Here is a 19,249-nt window from a genome sequence, read left to right as displayed (position 1 = left end):
AAATGATGGAGATCATCTGAAGTATTGAGAACCTACATTTTCTGTTTAATCTTTAAAAATACGGAAAGGATTGGTGTTACTGAAATACTATGTAAGCATCCCAGGAAAGAGACAGACTTTGACTCTCAGGCCACGGTCTTCTAACAATGCCAACTGGCAGTAGAGAAAAACTCACTTAATCTTTGACATAATGTATTAAAAAAAATTTTTTTTTGACAGCATAGGCAAGGCTGTGGTTGGGAAATCAGGTCTGAAGTCAGTGGAGGCAACAGCAAAGACACCCAAATTCTGCTTTGTGCTTAGTTTCACAGGAACGAAAGGGGATTTAAGGCTGAGTCTGAAAAGAATCCTGAGTTGAAGTTCTGGATAGTCTAGTCTTTTAAGCTCAGTGACAGAATTTGGTGTGTCTGAGTCCCCAGAAACCAGAATCAGGGGTGCTTATAAAGGCACAGCATAGCCTCAGCAAAGGCTGAGGAGGAATGAGTGAAACCTACAAGGTCCTAAAGAATGTCATTGACCAGGTGAACAAGAAAAACCCTGAAAGAAGGGAGTGAAAGTCAAAGGAAAGGCCCTCTTTTAAACGGTAACTTACAAACTTAAGAATCTCATCAACTCAGTAAAAATGGAAATGTTAGGTAATTTCTTCCTCATGTTGGTGAATTCGTGGATTTTAGATACATAATGAACCTTAGGGAACACAGATAAGTAGAGGGTTATCTTCCCAGTTAAAACAAAGAAGGACAAGCATCTCCGCTCTGTTGGAGGCAAACGGGAGAAAGGCCCAGGCTTTGGGCAGATGGAGATGCACTCCTGTGGCACTCCGGTGTCCATCCCATCCACAGGTCTTAACTGTGTGCCTACCACAGGGCAGGTGCCAGGCTACGTGCACTACAAAGGCAATAACACGACCCCCGCCTGGAGCAGCTAACAGGCTGGTGGGAGGAGACTGGCCAAGGACACGCCTCATTCTGCAATTATTTCCTGGAGTTCTCCATGAGGTCCTGCACCCTAGGTCCATCTTGTATTCACCCAACTCAGAGTATAACAGCTACTTGCATTGAAAATGTCTTTCTTCAGGAACAGCTGGGGTTTAGACAAGTCTTTGTAACTATGAAAAAGCCTGAAACCCTTTAGTTCTAACTCTTTGAGGAGGCTGTACCAGAATCGCACGACACTGCTATCCCCACCACTGACCTCAAACCCGGGCCAGTGGAGATGGATCTCAAAGGTGAGCTGCCCGATTTGTTCCAGGACATCTTCCAGAATAAGATTTTCTAAAACTTTCCATTCTGCACTCTCCAAATCTGCTTTGAGAACATCAATCTGTAACAAAACGATGAAATGAGATCAGCAGATTCAATAAACGTTGTTAAAAATACCATCTTGACCTCAGGCGCACTGCTGTATAACTAATGACCTCCTACAAAAGCAGAATGTTTCAAATTTTAGAGTTAGAGGTCTTTGTCAACGGCCACTAATGACATGAGTTTCCTCACCTCACTCCACGCCAAATGTTAGTATACGAAGAATGAAATGCCAGTCGGAAATCATAAAGGACCCTCCTACTTTCTGCCCAGTGGGAACGGATGCCTGAGAAGGAGACGCTGGAGCGTATGTTTCACGGAGCCGCGTGCCCCCAGCCTCTCCCCGACAACCCAGACTCTGCTCGCAGGAACCCAGCCATGTCAGGACAGCATGGTGGCCCACGGGGAGGCACAGACAGAGGGCCACCGTCTGCTGGGACCGCCTCACAAACCTCAGCCCCCTCCAGTTTCTCAGGACTGGAAGCCAGGGAGAGTTCTCAGGTATCTGAATATTAGACTAGTAAAAAAAAAAAAAAAAAAAAGATTATTATCCCATGATTTCTTTTAACACCATACACCAGCACAGCATCCTAAAGGGGGGGGGAAAGGCAACACCATTCTCTCTTCGTTTAATGAACCTAAGTTCACACTCTAGGTAAGATGAAATACGGGGAGAAGAGGAGGATAGGAGAGATTTTGCAATTAATTAAATTATGAGAATCAGCTCATTTTTGCTGGCTTTGCTATTAGAATAACAGAAGCCCAAAGGCCTCCAGAAAGCAATGAAAGCTAAGTACTGACTGAGCGCTTCTATGCACCTGGCACCGTACAAGGTGCTTCGCTTGCAATATCCCTTTACTCCTCTCAACAAATCTGCAAGGCTGATTCTGTTGCTATCCCTGTTTGAAGTTTAGGAAACCAGACTCAGTAACCTATCCCCAGTCACACAGCCGGAGAGGCAGTGGTGACATGTGAACTGAGTCTGTCCACACGGCCCATGTTCTTACCCACTACATGATGCTGACTCCCCATAAACCACAAGCGGAAAAAGGGTAACTCAGATTCCCTAAAAGGTTTTGGTTTAGAAGATAAAGTGCCATTAGAGAGTGAATAAGGGCCCGTGAGTAGAAGTCTTGTTATCAATATCCCCAGTTTCCATTTGCAGAGCAGTTTACAGCTTAAAGAATTACTTTCTACATACATCATCTCAGTGAAACAGCCCTATATGCAGACGAGGCCTTGGTAAAAACGACTTTGGGCTGCCAGCATTGCTCGTGTGATTTCAGAGTTGGGTGAAGGAGAAGATGGATAGGATTTAGACATAACTGCTCCAGGAAAATGGTCCTTGCCCAGTACCCTCACATCCCAAGGGAGATGCCCTCTTTCACCATCTAGCCTTGGACAGTAAGTAGCACCTCATGGTCCACCAGGGAAAGAGTGATGGCAACACCCCAAGAATACCAAGAGGCCTCAGAATCATCTAGATATCTGTAAACCAGCCTTTCCAAACTCAAAGAGAAAAGGTAAAAGGAAAAACAAAACAAAAAACTTCCTTTTCTGAAAGGAACCAAAGGCAGATTCTATGCAAACATGCACAAGGCACAAGGCTAAGATAATTCTTGTCAACTGGACACAAAAGAATTAACTCACTTTTTTTCATCTCTGCGGCCCTGCCACTTTCTTGACTTTGTTTAATCATTGAAATTTTAAGCAGAATATTCTTGAATTGGGGTAATTAAACTGCCAAAAGAAGTATATATTTAAAACTTTACAAAATTGGGGGCACCTGGGTGGCTCAGTTGGTTAAGCATCTGCCTTCGTCTCAGGTCATGATGCCAGGGTCCTGGGATGGAGCCCCGCATCGGGCTCCCTGCTTGGCGGGAAGCCTGCTTCTCCCTCCGTCTGCTAGCAGCTCCCCCCCGCTTGTGTTCCCTCTCTCACTGTGTCTCTCTCTGTCAAATGGATAAATAAAATCTTAAAAAAAAAAAAAACTTTACAAAATTGTCTAATTAGTACAAAAAATAGCCAAAACTCAAAATCAACATTTCATGTCAATTCACATAGTTAAGAATTTTTTAAAATCCTCATAGATGTATTTCTACCATGGTTTTCTGTGAGTTCACATATGCTGAATGTGATCAATACATCAAACTATTAAGGGACAGGGCAAAGTTAATCAGCCTGCAACTGACCTAAAAACTACACTGGTGAAGATAGAGGAATATATGCTTCATTTTTTTCCAAACATATTTTTAAAACAAGCTATCAATCAGAAGTTATGAGCAACAGAAAAAAAAACAAATTAGGATAAATCATAGCAAATATACGCTTACTGCGAAAATCCAATTTCACTTAACAAAATGCTGTCCTATCAAAAGAGCAGAAAGTACTCTCAAATACGACCACATTGCCAACCCCTTTTGAATCCAATGACTGGAAATTCTCCACTTCAATCAGAATTGAGTAGGTTGATCTAAATCACACGGCCAAGGATGGCGCAGGACCGAGGAGCTCATAAACTTCTTCCCTGACTTCCAGCCTGAAAACACAACCAGCCAAATGCTGTGAATAAAACATGGGTTTCTTTCCCTCTGTGCTTTTTCCATTTTTTGTATTTCAGAATGTTCTCTCACCACAACTATTCTGCAAATGTAATTTCCATTATTACTGCATAATGCATCCAATATTATTGTTTGTATAAGGCACTGAACATTTCTGCATCAGGTACACCTCTTTTAAGACTCCAACATCAGCTTTCAACAATCATGGCCCTAAAAATCATTACAAAAAATGATTACATTGGAATAATCAAGTGCCAGTCCGAATCCAGTCAGGTTAACTCAGGTTTCTTGAGAAAAACGAGGTGTTAACTCTGTGTAAACTCTGCAATAACGAAAGACATATTCTTGGGTGGAAGGGTCTCGAAGAAGGTCGATCAAACAACGTATCTGCTACAATTTCAGAGGCATTAAAAAGGTCCTCCTATCAAAAAGTATCTCCTTTCCCTTGTGCCTGAAATACCCAATAAATCGCCCTTCCCAGAACTTTTTGAGGAAATGAGAATTTTTAATTTTAACTGGATTAAGGTGTGAGGCCGTTTGGCAGCCCCCACATCATGGGCACAAGCTTCTGTCTGCATTCAGCCACCTGGAACTGCAGAGATGGGAAAAAGTAGGCAAAGGGGCACTGGCCTTTGTACTAGTTTGCTAGGGCTGCTATTAAAAAGTACCACAAATTGTGGGGCTTCAGCAACAGTAATGTACTGTCTCATAGCTCTGGAGGCTACACGTCTGACATCGAGGTGTCCAACAGCATTGGTTCCCCTGAGAGCTACACGAGAGACTTGGTTCTATGCCTCTCTCCTAGCTCCTGCTGTTCTGCATTACTCTGATCTATTTCTTCATCTACAGGTTGCCTGTGCCCAAATTTCCCCTCTTTATAAGGACACCAGTCATATTGGATTAGGCGCCCAGCCTACACCAGTATAACTTACTTTATTTATGTATTTATTTGTTTATTTATTTATGTTTAGAGACAGGCAGAGGGAGAGGGAGAAGCAGGCTCCCCGCTGAGCAGGGAGCCCGATGCGGGGCTCAATCCCAGGACCCCGGGATCATGACCTGAGCCGAAGGCAGATGCTTAACTGACAGACTGAGCCACCCAGGCGCCCCATTATGACCTCACTTAAGCTAATTACATCTGCAGTGACCCTATTTCCAATGAAGGTCATATTCTGAAGTACTAGGGGTTAGGACTTGAACATAGGAATTTGGGGTGCACACAATTCCAGCTACAACAGTGTGTGAGGTAGCTATCCCTGTAGGAGCTTTGGCAAGGCAGTATGTGTTCTGGAGCCAATTTCCCAGCCAGTGCCTGGGGAAAGTGTCCTGTACCAGAGATCCAAGGGCCAGTGACTCTCTGAGGCAATTGTGGATGCTGTCTCGCCAGTCCCTACATCAGGCAGCCCTGACAGCTCCAACTTCGCAATATCCAGGGCAGGTCAACAGGGCTCCATGGCCAATTAAAACCACCATCATAAAAGCCCTGTGCTTCGTTCCCTGGTTCCTTCCCGGCCACATAGGCAGGCCCCAGCAGGTGCACTTTGTCTCTGGCACCGCCCCCCAATTCCCTAGCCGTTTCCCTCTCCCTCCTGGAACTCAGCAGGCACTCAACACCCTCATGCTTGCAGCTCCCCACCTGAGCCTTTTCCCTTTCAAGGGGACTCTGCAGTGGGCTAGGCAGATTGCACCGCACACTGCAGCACCTTTAAAGGACTGGGCCTGGGACTCACCAGCATCACTTCCACTGCATTCTACTGGGCAAAGCAAATCACAAGGCCAGCCCAGATTCAAGGTGAGGTGAAACAGATTCCAGCCCTTGAGGGGAAGAGTAGCATACACAGAAAGGAAGAGACAAACTGTTCATGGTCATGGTTGCAAATAATTGACCCCGGTGATTAAAAGCGATATTCAAATTTATATACAAATCCATGAATGAGCCATAGTATTAGGTTAGAAGTGAACCTTTGCTGTACACAAGCAACACTCCAGGAAAAATAAATCACAAAGCCCTTATTCATCAGAATATTATTAAAGAAGGGACATTAATTAAAACATGGCATTTACTATTAGATCTGGCTTTCCTCGGACGTTGACAAAGAACCTGGGATAGCCAATGGATTAAGGATGACTAATAAAGAAAACACTGAAAAGGACAAGTAAAATAAATACGTTTAAGTCTTAGATATCGTATTAGTGTCCCAGGGTTGCTATAACAGAATGCCACAGACTGGGGCCGGGGTTGGGGGGAGGCTTAAACAACAGATGTATTTTCTCCCAGGTCTAGAGGCTGGAAAGTCCAAGATCAAAGTGTGGGCAATTGTGGTTTCTCCCAAGGCTTCTCCTTGGCTCGCCCACAGCTGCTTCTGCACTGTATCCTCATACAGACTTTCGTCTGTGCTCATGCTTTCTTCCTATCTCTCCATCTTCTTACAGGGGGCACCTGGGTGGCTTAGTCATTGGGCGTCTGCCTTCGGCTCGGGTCATGATCCCAGCGTCCTGGGATCGAGCCCCGCATCAGGCTCCCTGCTCAGCGGGAAGCCTGCTTCTCCCTCTCCCACTCCCCCTGCTTGTGTTCCCTCTCTCTCTGTCAAATAAATAAATAAAATCTAAAAAAAAAAAAAAAAAGGACACCAGTCTTATTGGATTAGGGCCCTACTCTAATGACTTCATGTAACTTTATTACTTCCTTAAGGACCCTATCACCAAATACAGTCACACTGAGGGTAAGTGCTTCAACCTAAGAATTTGGTGGGGGGTGGGGGGTATATAAAACAGGTATTTTTGTTAGAATCTATTTAGAGGCAACCGGTATTTCTCCACAAAGAGTTTTAAAACACATCCCTGTTACTGTTATGGCAGCCTGATTGCTGGAGAACCAGTAGTTCCTCCTTTGTGGTTAACGGCTAACTCCAGTTCCGGGGAGTAAAAATGCAAGCCACCTCCTTAACTGAAGATGAGTCATAGAGACTGTGGCAGATTTTCTTTTTCAAAGATGGTCTCACCATTAACTCCCATCTCCTGCTTTTCTACAGCATGGCCTTGACCCTCCTCTTATCTAGAGATGGAATTGATATTCCCTCCCCGGGGATGATTTCACAGGATGCACATCAGGCCCCCCATGTTGAAGGGCTCCATACTTGGCTTTGTTGTCACTGACTTGAAATTCTTAATAAGTTTTGAGCAAGGGACCCTGAATTTTCATTTTGCACTGGGCCCCACAAATTATGTCTCCTGTCCTGTGATGCTCCCTTGGAATCTTGATGGGCTTGTTACCATTGACTAAGAGTATGGTAGAAGTGGTTCTAGATGACATCCAAGCCTGGTCCATAAAAGCTTCTACTGTGTCCAGTGGTACACTCACTCTTGAAAACTTTAGCTCCCACGCCAGATATCTGACTGTCCCAAGGCCACGGTGCTGTGAGAAAGTCCAAACTAGCCCTTGCAGAGAGCCCACATGAAGAGGCCCTAAGTCAATATGAAGAAAGAGATGCCTGGCCAACCCTGGCTGTGCCAGCCATTGTCCGACTGTAACCCCAGGAGAGATCCTGAGCCAGAACTACCCAACAGAGCCCTTCCCAAACACTGACCCCCAGAAACTGTGATCAATAATGTAATTATCAAGGAACTTGAGTTTTGGGGATGACTCGTTATGTAGCAGTTAGATAACTAGAACAGAGACCAAGTACTATTCATGCAAAAGTTAAAGGTTACTTGTACAGTGCCAAATACTATATAGTCCAAAGCTGTGATTCCTAGAAATTCATACATATATAACCAAAAATATTCTCCTTATTAAAAAATCAATACATGGTCATTATTTAAAAATTAAAACTACAGATAAGAAAAAAGAAAAGGAGTTAAAATACCTATAATCCAGAGTTTAAAAAAGTTAACTCCTGAATACCTCTGGTATATTTCTTGCTAAACATTTTTCTTTGCCATAAACACACACACACACAACACACACAGATCACAGCATACACAGGCATAATTCAAACACACATATTGTTTATAAAATTAGAATCATAATGTGTTTTCAAATATGCTCTTTAATGTAACAATGTTACTAACCACAAATATCTTTCCAGGCCAAGAAATTTCCATCAAAGTGTTCTCTGTGTCCCTCGGGGATTTCACAAGCATGTGATGGAGGTGGCTGGGGCCCCTGCAAGAGTGAGGGAGATGTGGGGGAGGCTCTGGATCCTCTACCTTGACTCAACAGGACCAACTCCCCTTTTCTCTCTTTTATATATTTGGACTCGACTCCCTCGCAAATTTTTACTTGAAGAAGAGCTTTCCTGCCAAGAGAAATAATTTGCCTCTATCTGTAACATGTTTTGTGATGACTTTTATATTGGTTTAATTTACTTAACCAATCCCCCTTCTGAGGGACATTTAGGGTTCATATCACCAGTTGGATGATGTGATCAACAAACCTGGAGCTAAATATCTAGGTATGTTCTCTTATTTTCTTAGAATAACAATACTCCCAGGAGTGGAGTAGCATGTGCCAAGGACAGGCACAGTTTAAAACTTTCAAAAATTTTTCTAACCTGTAGACCCTTCCTGTACCTGCTCTTGGGAAACTGAGGACAAACCAAGTGTCGCTAAGGCTGGCCGCCCTGCACAAGACACACCGCCAAGAGCTCCCCCACTGTCATCAGCCCAGTCAGTGACCACTTGTTTTCTTATCCTGAAGCCACGTGACACTCTGGAGCATTCCTAAACATCCCTGTGTCTCTGTGTCTGAGTGATTCACTAGGTTAGACAAAAACCTGCATGCCATTTAAAGAAAGAAAAAACAGGACAAACCAATTTTAACTAAATACATGTTAAATTATTTCTATATACCTTTTTATTTAAAACACCTTAATAAAAAAATGCTTTATCTATTGTTCTCTGTTAAATCTCTCAAAGGATACAGATTCTTTTTCACACCCAGAAAATGTGTATTAAAGCTTAAAACTGGGTCTTACCATCAGTTATAAAGCTAATTAACCATTATATTCAGCAAAATCCCTGGCTACAAGCCAAAACTATAAGTAATAAAAAAATATCAATATTAACCATCCAGCTTATTAATCAACTAACGCAGAACAAGGAACTTCCTATTCAGGCTGTAACTGACCCACAAATACACCTGCTTGCCTCAGTATCAGCTGTCTGGTTTTGGGCCAGAATCATACTCTTTATGACATTTACAGGTATATCTCATATTTTGTAAAAGTAATAGATTCCTGGAAAGGAGTGTGCAAATTGAGTTTTGTAATTGGGCTCAGTTATAAAAATTATTTTTAACCCCTCATCTAGTTATTTATGAATATTTTTAAAAATTAAATTATTATCATTACCTACCATCCCAACAGGTCAAGCGACATTCATTCCCCCATTTTCACTATAGTCTGGGTCGGTATTCAATCATAATTTTTAAATAATTATGAAAAGTTTTACCTAATGATTAAAGCAAAGTAAATCTAGGCTTTTATATATCAGTTCTACTTAAAGCAAGATATATCTGCACCTACAAAATTAAAAGCTGAACACATTAAAGAAACTTAGTTTTTGAGAAAAAAAGAGAAAATGGAATCCTGCCAGGATTCCCTTAATAAAGAGGCTCCATGTCAAACTGGTTTTGAAAATGCTGCACTGAGAATCTTCAACCTCTGCCCATCCCACCCCCGCCGCCCCTGTGGTAACTTATAAAATACAGTAACATACTCAAGCATGTGAGAAACACTGCAGTTAATAAATATGTGTGGCCACAAAAAAAAAAAAAAAGAGAGAGAGAGAAAATGGAAGAAATTAATTTATCTTAAATGAACAAGAGGACTAAAAGTCTCTTTAAGATCCTTAGCCTTTAAACACACTAAATCAGGCTTAATTATCACTGTTGGCTGGCAGAAATATAACATTACAAGATTTCCACTACCACCAGGGAAAGAGAGAGAAGGTTTGCCCTGAATATTACAAGAAATATGAAGGGTCACTCAAAGCTAATGTAAGATTGATTCTGAACTAATAATAAAAGAAAATAATTTTATGTAGTAATCAGATCACAGAAATGACCTCTGCAGGGAGCAACACTCTGCAAAGGAATTTTCAAGGAAATAAGGGAAACATTTACAAACAAAGACTTTTTTGTCAGATCTCCAGCCTATTCCAAAGAATCCAACCTGAGGCTGCTGGGCGAGAATTTTCTGGTTTGGATGTGGTGCTATAACCTGGCCCTAGCTCCAGAAACCTAGGCCACGGACAGGGAATGGTGAGCTGCTAAGAAATCAAGAAGTCAGGAGGCACTACTGGGTATTTACCCCAAAGATACAAATGTAGTGATCCAAAGGGGCACGTGCACCCCAATGTTTATAGCAGCAATGTCCACAATAGCCAAACTATGGAAAGAGCCCAGATGTCCAGATGAGTGGATCAAGAAGATCAATGGAATATTATGCAGCCATCAAAAAAATGAAATCTTGCCATTTGCAGTGACGTGGATGGAACTAGGGGGTATTATGCTGAGCGAAATAAGTCAATCAGAGAAAGACAATTATCATATGATCTCACTGATATGTGGAATTTGAGAAACAAGGCAGAGGATCAGAAGGGAAGAGAGGAAAATATGAAACAAGACAAAACCAGAGAGGGAGACAAACTATAAGAGACTCTTAATCTCAGGAAACAAACTGAGGGTTGCTGGAGTGGAGGGTGGGTGGGAGGGATGGGGTGGCTGGGTGACGGACATTGGGGAGGGTATGTGCTATGGTGAGCGCTGTGAATTGTGTAAGACTGATGAATCACAGACCTGCACCCCTGAAACAAATAATACATTATATGTTAATAATAATAAAAAGAAGTCAGCAGGCTACTGATTGATGTGGGAAACAAAGGCAGAAGAAAAATTATTACATTTCCTTACTACTTACAGCCCATTCACAAGTCCTTGAAACTAGCAGAGTGACATTCCTCTAGGGACTCAATTGCCTCGATGTTAATACTTTGCTACAGGCAAAAGGCGATTTTAGCCCAAGCCCCCAGGACCCTATAAGTCTCCTTTAACATACAAAGATTCCTTTGGAAACTTCCTTTATCTCTACCTCCAAGACACGTGTTGGCAATCATCCTCCAAGTATATGGCCCACCAATATAGATCTGAAGGGTCTCATGACTCAGCTTTTATTAGACAGTAGTAAGTGACCTTTTCCTAATAATAGCTAGCCCCCTAGAGGTCCTAGAAACCTTGCTTCCAAATTCCCTAGAGACTTACACTATCCCTAACCCCCACCCCCAACTTGAAAGTATATAATCAGTCACCCGTCACCCCCTCCCCATGCAGCTCCTTCTGCCCCCGGGTCCTGTCCCTGGGCTTTAATAAAACCAATTTTTTGCACCGAAGACATCCCAAGAATTCTTTCTTGGCTGTTGGCTTTGAACCCTAACATCTTTCCTACATCCCTGAGAACTTGTGACAGCAGAGCCAAGCAGTGCAAATTCCGCAGGACTGAGGAGGCAGCAAGGGACCGGGCCCAGGCAGTCAGGGAGAAGAGCAGGGGCAGCGCCAGGACTGTGACAGGCAGAGGATGTAATTTACTTATTTCTACCCACTCCCACCCCACCCCACCCCCACACAGCTGAGAAGGACGCATCTGTCTCTGACCTTAGGTCAGAACCCTGTGCCACATCACCTCGTTAATTTATTTTTCGGGCCTAATCATATTTACAAAAGCATTCTCAAGTATTTCCAGAAAGAGATGGGACATTTAAAAAAAAGGTATAAACTACTCCTAAATGAATAGATGTATAAACAAATCAATAACCAAGCAAATACCCAAATAAAATGTCTCTCAGCCAGACATTTTACTCTTAGATGTGGGACTGAGTCAATCGCAGAACATGGTAAGGCCAGCCATGTGACAGAAGCTACATAAAACATGGCCCGGGGGCACCTGGGTGGCTCAGTCGTTAAGCGTCTGCCTTCGGGTCAGGTCATGATCCCGGGGTCCTGGGATCGAGCCCCGCATCGGGCTCCCTGCTCAGCGGGAAGCCTGCTTTTCCCTCTCCCACTCCCCCCTGCTTGTGTTCCCTCTCTCGCTGTCTCTCTCTCTCTCTCTCTGTCAAATAAATAAATAAAATCTTTAAAAAAAAAAAAAACATGGCCCAACTACAAAACACAAGCACTTGGAGAAACAGAAAACAAACTTGTTGGGTTATTTATTGTTTAAAATACACTGAAATACAAGTGAAGAAAAACACCACTGGGGGTGAAAATACTCAGCAGGAGTAGAAGGCAGAAACAAGAGATGAGGGAAGAGTGAGAGCCTCAGGGTGTGTGCTCTATGTCAGCGTCACCTCGATGTCCCTCGATTGGACCCTGTACTGACTCCGAGGAAAGTGTATAACACAATTTGCACTCATTTGTTGGCATGTCCGATTCCTTACCTGGACTATCCATTCCTTCAGGGCAGCACACAACTCCTCCTTGTGTATCAAGTTTCTACGAGAGATCCTGACATGCAGTAGTTACGGTAACCCATATGATAAAAGCCTTGTCCATCTTACACTTTGCCCCTCTCTTCTGCCCCTCTACCTCCAGCACTGTGACCATCCTGCCTAAGACCCCACTGACTGAAAAAGAGGAGAGAGCGTCAAAGGTTGGAAGTTAGGAATGAGGGCAGCTGAGGATCCCATCATCCTACTCTGCACAAACGGTGTCAAGGTCTTCATTTCCAACACTTTATGAACCCTACCCTTTAGCCAAATGTTAGTCTTTGCTGTTCCTCAGAAAGCCGTGACACTTTCTGCCCTTATTCCTCTATTCATAGGACTTCCTCTTGTGTAGAACACCAAAACTGTCTGCTGGTGACCATGTCTCCCCTCTATCAACGTACAGAACATCACAACTGTCCCTCAAGTACAAGCTGAATTTCATTCTCTTTAAGGAACTTGAGTTGCTTCAAGTTGAGAACATTGAGTTGAGAATATTCAAAAGTTCTTGCTTGATACAGAATTTGAGAATATTCAAACATTCTTACTTGATACAGAACTTGAGTTGAGAATATTAAAAAATTCTTGCCCTCAATGTCTAAAAGCAGAGACGATTATCCAAGAAGATACTACTTAGCGTAAGTTCTGACAGGACTTGGAAATATGTACAAATTGTTTTTCTCTTATGAAGGTTTCACGGGCATTAAACTGCAAGGCCCCCATCCCAAACATTTTCTAGTTCAATGACAATACCGGTATAAGGAAACAGATACTATCAATACATAATTCTATATGTGTCATTCCATTTTTTGTCCTGTTGTGTCTAATGCAGTGAACTGTTCAGATGTAAAGGCATAAGAATGTTTAGAAATGCTATGGAGCAAAGTGGTGCTGTCACCACATGTGGCCATTTAAACTTTAATTAATTAAATAAAATCCAATACAATTAAAAATTTCAGTTCTGCCACACTGCAAATGCTCAAAGCCACCTGTACTAGCAGCTCCCATACTGGACCGTGCAGCCACAGGACATTTGCTTCATTACACAAAGCTCTGTTGGACGGTGCCACTCAGAGTACCACAGGCATCAGCGTCAGTGGGAGGGCGTGCAAACACACAGCTTCTGATTAAGGAGATTTAGATCAGAGCTGAGTATTTGCATTTCTACCGGGAGCCCCACTGCCGGTGATGCTGCTGATCCACGGACCGCACTTTGAGAACCACTGGACTTGGCGGATGACACTATGTGGGCTTTTTTTTTTAAAAAGATTTTATTTATTTATGTGAGAGAGAGCAAGAGCATAAGGTGGGGGGAGGGGCAGAAGGAGAGGGAAAAGTAGACTCCCGCTGAGCAGAGAACCTGACATGGGGCTCGATCCCAGAACTCTGGGATCATAACCTGAGCCAAAGATGGACGCTTAACCGACTGAGCCACCCAGGCTCCCCCACTACATGAGTTTTTTACCACATGTATACATGGACTCTCAACCTCCACACAGGCTGGGTTCTCCCCCCTCTCATGAGCAGATGCAGAAGTATCCACACACTGGTAATCTTTGATCTGAGAAGGTATATAGTGGTTTTCCAATATCAGCTGTTTCCTAATTAGGATACATTTAGGTCAGAGTTCCCTAAACAATCACCAAGGTGAGACTCATACTCCCTGGAATTATATGCAAAAATGTGTGTCTGTGCTCAAGACTGTTCTCTTCTAAGAACACTGTGGTCGCTGGGACTTTGGCTCTGAGGACGATTGCTTCATCACATGCATCTGGGGCAGGTTGTTTAGCCTCTCGGTGACTCAGAGAAAAACAGGACTCCTACATGTCCTGAGGTTAAAGGAAAATGCGCATATGGCACCATGCACAGCACCCAACAGAGTATGGGCTCCATCAGAGCTAGCTGTTACTATTTTTACCAATTCTCATGGAGGTCCATAACTACCCCTGACCAAATTAAGGTCATCTTGTGTAAGCTAATATCAAAATGGGCCTTCTCTGTGCCACAGCAGCTATGTTTTGGGAAATGACTCAAAGGAAGAATTAAAATTTGGTACAGGAAATATACAGAGATATTCCACACATGATAGCCAAGAGCCATCCCTACTTAACACACTGGCAGGTGAAATTGAAAACAGAGTTTCTTCAACTGCATTTACATCTGACAAGAGGCAAAAGCATTATATTCTCTGTGCCCCAGAATGGACTATAAGTGCCATGAAGGCTAATAACTTACTTTTTTAAATCCTCAGCTTCTAGCCACAGTGCCAGGCACTATCAAAAGTAGTTGGTAGGTGGATGGACAGGTAGACAGATGGATGGGTAGATGGGAAGATGGTTAAATCAACCTCCCAGTTTCCAGGTTATGACAGATTAGAGCCAGTAGGGTTGTGAATATCTGGTCCAACTTCCTCATTTTATAGACAGGGAAAACTAATCCTGAAAAGGCTAAATGATCTGCCCAGGATGATAAATTAATTAATTAGTGGCAGATATTCCACATCTCAAGCACCACTCCTCTGCTCTGAATCTCTCAATTTCTCTCTCTCTCAATCTCTCTCTCTCTCTCTCTCTCTCTCTCTCTCTCTCTCTCTCACACACACACACACACACACACACACACAAGCATTCATCACATACTAGCACTGCTTTGGGGCAACTACCAACTCTAAGTTTCATCCTCCCTGAGAGTTAAGGACTGATGAAGAGTTCCGTTCAAGGACTGCTACAATATTTGAGAAAGAAGTGTGATCCCTTCCTTCTCCCAATATCCCTCTCTGCCAAGAATCTATTTGCACTAGGAGTGCCCAGAAAAAGCACAATCTGGCATTTTCTAAATTTCCTTATGATCAATACCAGCTCCCCACTAAGCACATTAATACAAATTCAGATCCTATAAAATGCTTGGTTCTTAATAGAGAAAAGAGCAATATATATACTGTCATTTAGTTTAAAGGCAAATGTAACATGGCAGAGGGATCACTTGCCCACATAGCCATTCTTCCTTCTTCCTTCAATATGAAAACCCTGATTTCTAGCTGATCACATTGCTGCCCAGATAAAAGACTACTTCCCAGTCTCTCTGTTATGACTCTGTGACCATGGGACTAAAATCTGACCAATAAGATATAAGTAAAATGTCATGTAGGATTTCCAGAAAGTTTCTTAAAAAGAGAGAGAGAGAACGAAAGAAAAGAAAAGAAAAGAAAAAAGAAAAGAGGAAGGAGGAGGGCTGTACTTAGTGCTTTCTCCATCCCTTTGCCTGGAGCAAGGTTGTAATGGCTGATGCTGCAGCAGCAGTATTGGACCCTGAGGAGAATGACACCCTAGGGGTGGAAGAGAGAGAAACTGCCTGGATCTTAGGTCTCTGAAGACTGTGGAGTCTCTCTGCAAGGTTTGAACTATCTACCCCAAGACCTCTCTTATGTAAGAGGAAGAAAAATTTTCTATAGCTTAAGCCACTATAATTTTTTTCACATGTAACTCCACCTAATTTTAAAGACATTCAACATATTCTAGCATTCTTTCTTTTTACTTATAAAGAGTGGTGTCTATTTTAAAAGTTATTCAGAGTTGAAGCCTTCTGTAAAGAAGTAATTAGTGACAGTGACTCCATGTATCGACCCCCGCCTAGCAGAAGTTCACTGTTTTTCCTGACTGGGTAAGCAACTTTCTAATTCTGGGACCGCTACTCTTCCCCTAGATTCCCTCCATATTTCCTTCTTGCCTCCTCCTCTTCGCTCCAGAACTGTGGTACTTGTTCTCCCACCAAAATTCTCATGACCACAACACCGCACTCTCCCATCCTCTCTGAGCCCCCAAATTTATAATGCCCTAACAAAATGGCACTGCGAAATCACACTCGGTTAGGCCGCTAGCCTGAAAAACCTGTTTGAGGCATTATGTTAATGACGTTAGTTCTCTTCTTGCTCTGTTCTATACTTTTGAAATTCTAATATATACTTAAGAAGCCAGATACTGACTTCTTATTTTGACCATCCAATGAGTTCTACATGCCTGTATATTTTTGTTGAAAGTACAGATTCTTTTTCTCGCAGAAGCAAAGCAAAATTCAGTCAGGACTCAAGGTGAACAAGAAAACACAGATCTCTTCAGTCTCATAATGCCCCCATAATAACATTCACTTTAGACGATTTTAAGCTGAATACATCAAGCCTCTCACCTGCAAAACAAATGTAACTTCTAACTGGAGCAGATTGAGGTTTTGTGGAGCTTGAAGCTTATTTAATTTAAGGGCCCTCTTTATGAAAAATAACACAAAATCAGAAATACAGGATTAGGTAAAATCACTTCTGTTTATAATCAAGACATCTACACAAGTCCCGACCCAAGAGAAAAGACAAAATTAAATGAAAGAAAACTACAAACAGATGTGTCCCGAAAAGCCAGAAAATAAAAAAAATTAAAAGTTTAAAAAAAAAACCTGCAAGAATAAATACAAGCATACCTGTTTTGAACCTCCTGTTAAATTTATGTAGCAATTATGGTGAGAAGAGAAAAAATTTTATATACAAAAAGATCAGTACCAACTACCACATACAGATATCACCCATTAAATACTCAAAGAAATGTGCTAGATATTCAGGCACAGATTATATCTAAAAAACCTCATCTTAGGGGCGCCTGGGTGACTCAGTCAGTTGAGCTTCTGCCTTCAGCTCAGGTCATGATCTTGGGGTCCTGCGATCGAGTCCCGCGTCAGGCTCCCTGCTCAGTAGAGTCTGCTTGTCCCTTTCACTCTGCCCCCCCACTCACGTTCTCTCTCCCCTCTCAAATAAATAAATAATAAAATCCTAAAAATAAACAAAAACCTCATCTTAGGAAAATGTTAAGACAATGGCTTATACAAATAACCATTCACTAGCTCTTACTGGATACAAAGCCCTAACATTTGTTTTAGATGGGCCACCGCTTAGAACACAGTATCTTTTATCTTGTATCCACTGTAATAGATACAGCCAACTTGCTATGTGCCGAGCCAAGCAGCATGCTAAGCACTTTGCATGCAACAACCCAATTAATCTCCCAACCAACAAATGAAGCATTTTATTATCCTCATGTTTCAAACAGGGAAACTGAGGCCTAGCTAGGTCCCACAGCTTATAAGAGGCGAGGCCAAAACCAAACCCGAGCAGTTTCCATAGAAGCTCGAGATTCAGAGAAGTTAACTAATAACCAACCCAGGTCACACAGCTAGCCAGTGGTAGGATCGATTCTAACTGGGTCTTACTCCAAAACAGGCTGTTCTTAACACCGTGTTCTGATACCCTCAGAAGTGTTAAGGGATCCAAGCACAAAATATGACATTGTTAATGGTTTCTGGATTTATGGCTCCTTTTGCAAAACTGACAGGAGGAAAGCAAATGTGGAGTATTTATTGGTTTGCGAAGTCTTTCCTGCATTCGCACCTCGTGCACGGCCCACCGGCTGCCATTCTTGGGGGAGAAAGGCAGCAGTTAGGCCTGCCTGCAGACAAGGCACACACATTTCACTGCGGGTTCCTCTCCCCTTTGTTCCATCCACTTCTTTTTTTTAGAATAATAACATTTTCATTTATATTCATTTCATAGATTCTATATGACCAAAAGGCATAATTCGGGGCTGGGACATTTTTTTGTCATGTGGTGTTTTATAAAGTTCCACACAAATTAATATGCATACACAATTAGAAGAAAGCCACCATTTGCATCTGTGGAGGCTGGAAGAACTGCCACAAGCCCCCGCTCCTGCTAAAGACGGGCTTCCTCCTACGAATTCATCCCCCCTACACCAAAAATGGCCTACATCTTCCCTTTGATTCCCAACTTCAGGTTCACGTCCAGTTGGAAGAGGCCAGGCCAACAGCCAACATCAAACATGGTAAATTATCAAAATGAAAACACTGTTTGAGATCTAAACTACCAAGCAACAAACAGATGACATCCCACCCCCACCCTAGGCTTCTCCCTTCCCAAGTAGAGGACAACAATTTGGGATGCTATTTGTTTGTTTCTTTCTATTTATAAAAATAAGACACAGAATTCTTAAAAACTGGGCAAGTGCAAAAAGCTATGGAGAAGAAAAAACATCCAAAATCCCTGTCCCAAGAGAAAGTGACTATTAACATTCTGGTTATAGTTCTTGTATTATTTTATCTACCGTAGCAGATAATTGAGATCAAACAGTATATATAATGCTGAAATCTGTTGCTAGTGGGGTTTTTGTTGTTTTTTTCACTTTAAAAGGCCATCTACTCTTTTTTTTTTTTTTAAAGTAGGCTCCACACCCAGTGCAAAGCCCAACATAAGGCTCAAAACCACAGCCCTGAGATCAAGACCTGAGCTAAGATCAAGAGTCGGATGATTAACTGGTTGACTGAGCCACCCAGGCACTCCAAAGCCCATCTACTCTTTTTTTTTTTTAAGATTTTATTTATTTATTTCAGAGACAGAAAGAGAGATCACGAGCAGAGGGGAAGGGTAGAGGGAGAAGGAGACTCCTTGCTGAGCAGGGAGCCTGATGCAGGACTCGATCCCAGGACCCTGAGATCATGACCTGAGCCAAAGGCAGACGCTTAACCGACTGAGCCACCAAGGCGCCCAAGGCCATCTACTCTTAATGATCACGTACAGCTCCCTTATTTTTCAGGCAAAGATCAATTCAACATCTTGAGTATTCTAGAGACGTCTGCAAACAGCCCAGGCTTCTGCTGTCCCAGGACTTTTTGATCCCATAGTAGTGGAGTTGTGTCCACTCAATTTACCCTACGTAGGGCTACGTGACAAAACGAGAGCTGATCTACCAGGAAAATATGAATTGTCATTGTATTTTCATGCTAATATGAATTTAGAGAGAAGTCTGCATTTTTTTTTTCATGTTTCACAACATCTATGATTTACACCTGTCA

The 19,249-nt window shown here is 42.5% G+C and overlaps 1 protein-coding gene across 1 annotated transcript in view; it reads right to left on the bottom strand.

Annotated features, from left to right (window-relative positions):
* Positions 1–1,008: 1,008 nt before the first annotated feature.
* The window catches only part of METTL24 (methyltransferase like 24), a 95,594-nt gene continuing 77,353 nt past the window's right edge, over positions 1,009–19,249 (bottom strand). The window contains exon 5 of the mRNA XM_028104214.1: positions 1,009–1,323. Within this exon, the coding sequence (XP_027960015.1) occupies positions 1,009–1,323 (315 nt within the window). The remainder of the gene's footprint in view (positions 1,324–19,249) is intronic.

The sequence above is a fragment of the Eumetopias jubatus genome, unplaced genomic scaffold (assembly GCF_037043125.1).
Source record: "Eumetopias jubatus isolate StellerSeaLion01/CBP00866 unplaced genomic scaffold, mEumJub1_p1.0 scaffold_6, whole genome shotgun sequence".
Lineage (NCBI taxonomy): Eukaryota > Metazoa > Chordata > Mammalia > Carnivora > Otariidae > Eumetopias > Eumetopias jubatus.
This window is presented reverse-complemented; position numbering and strand designations above follow the sequence as displayed.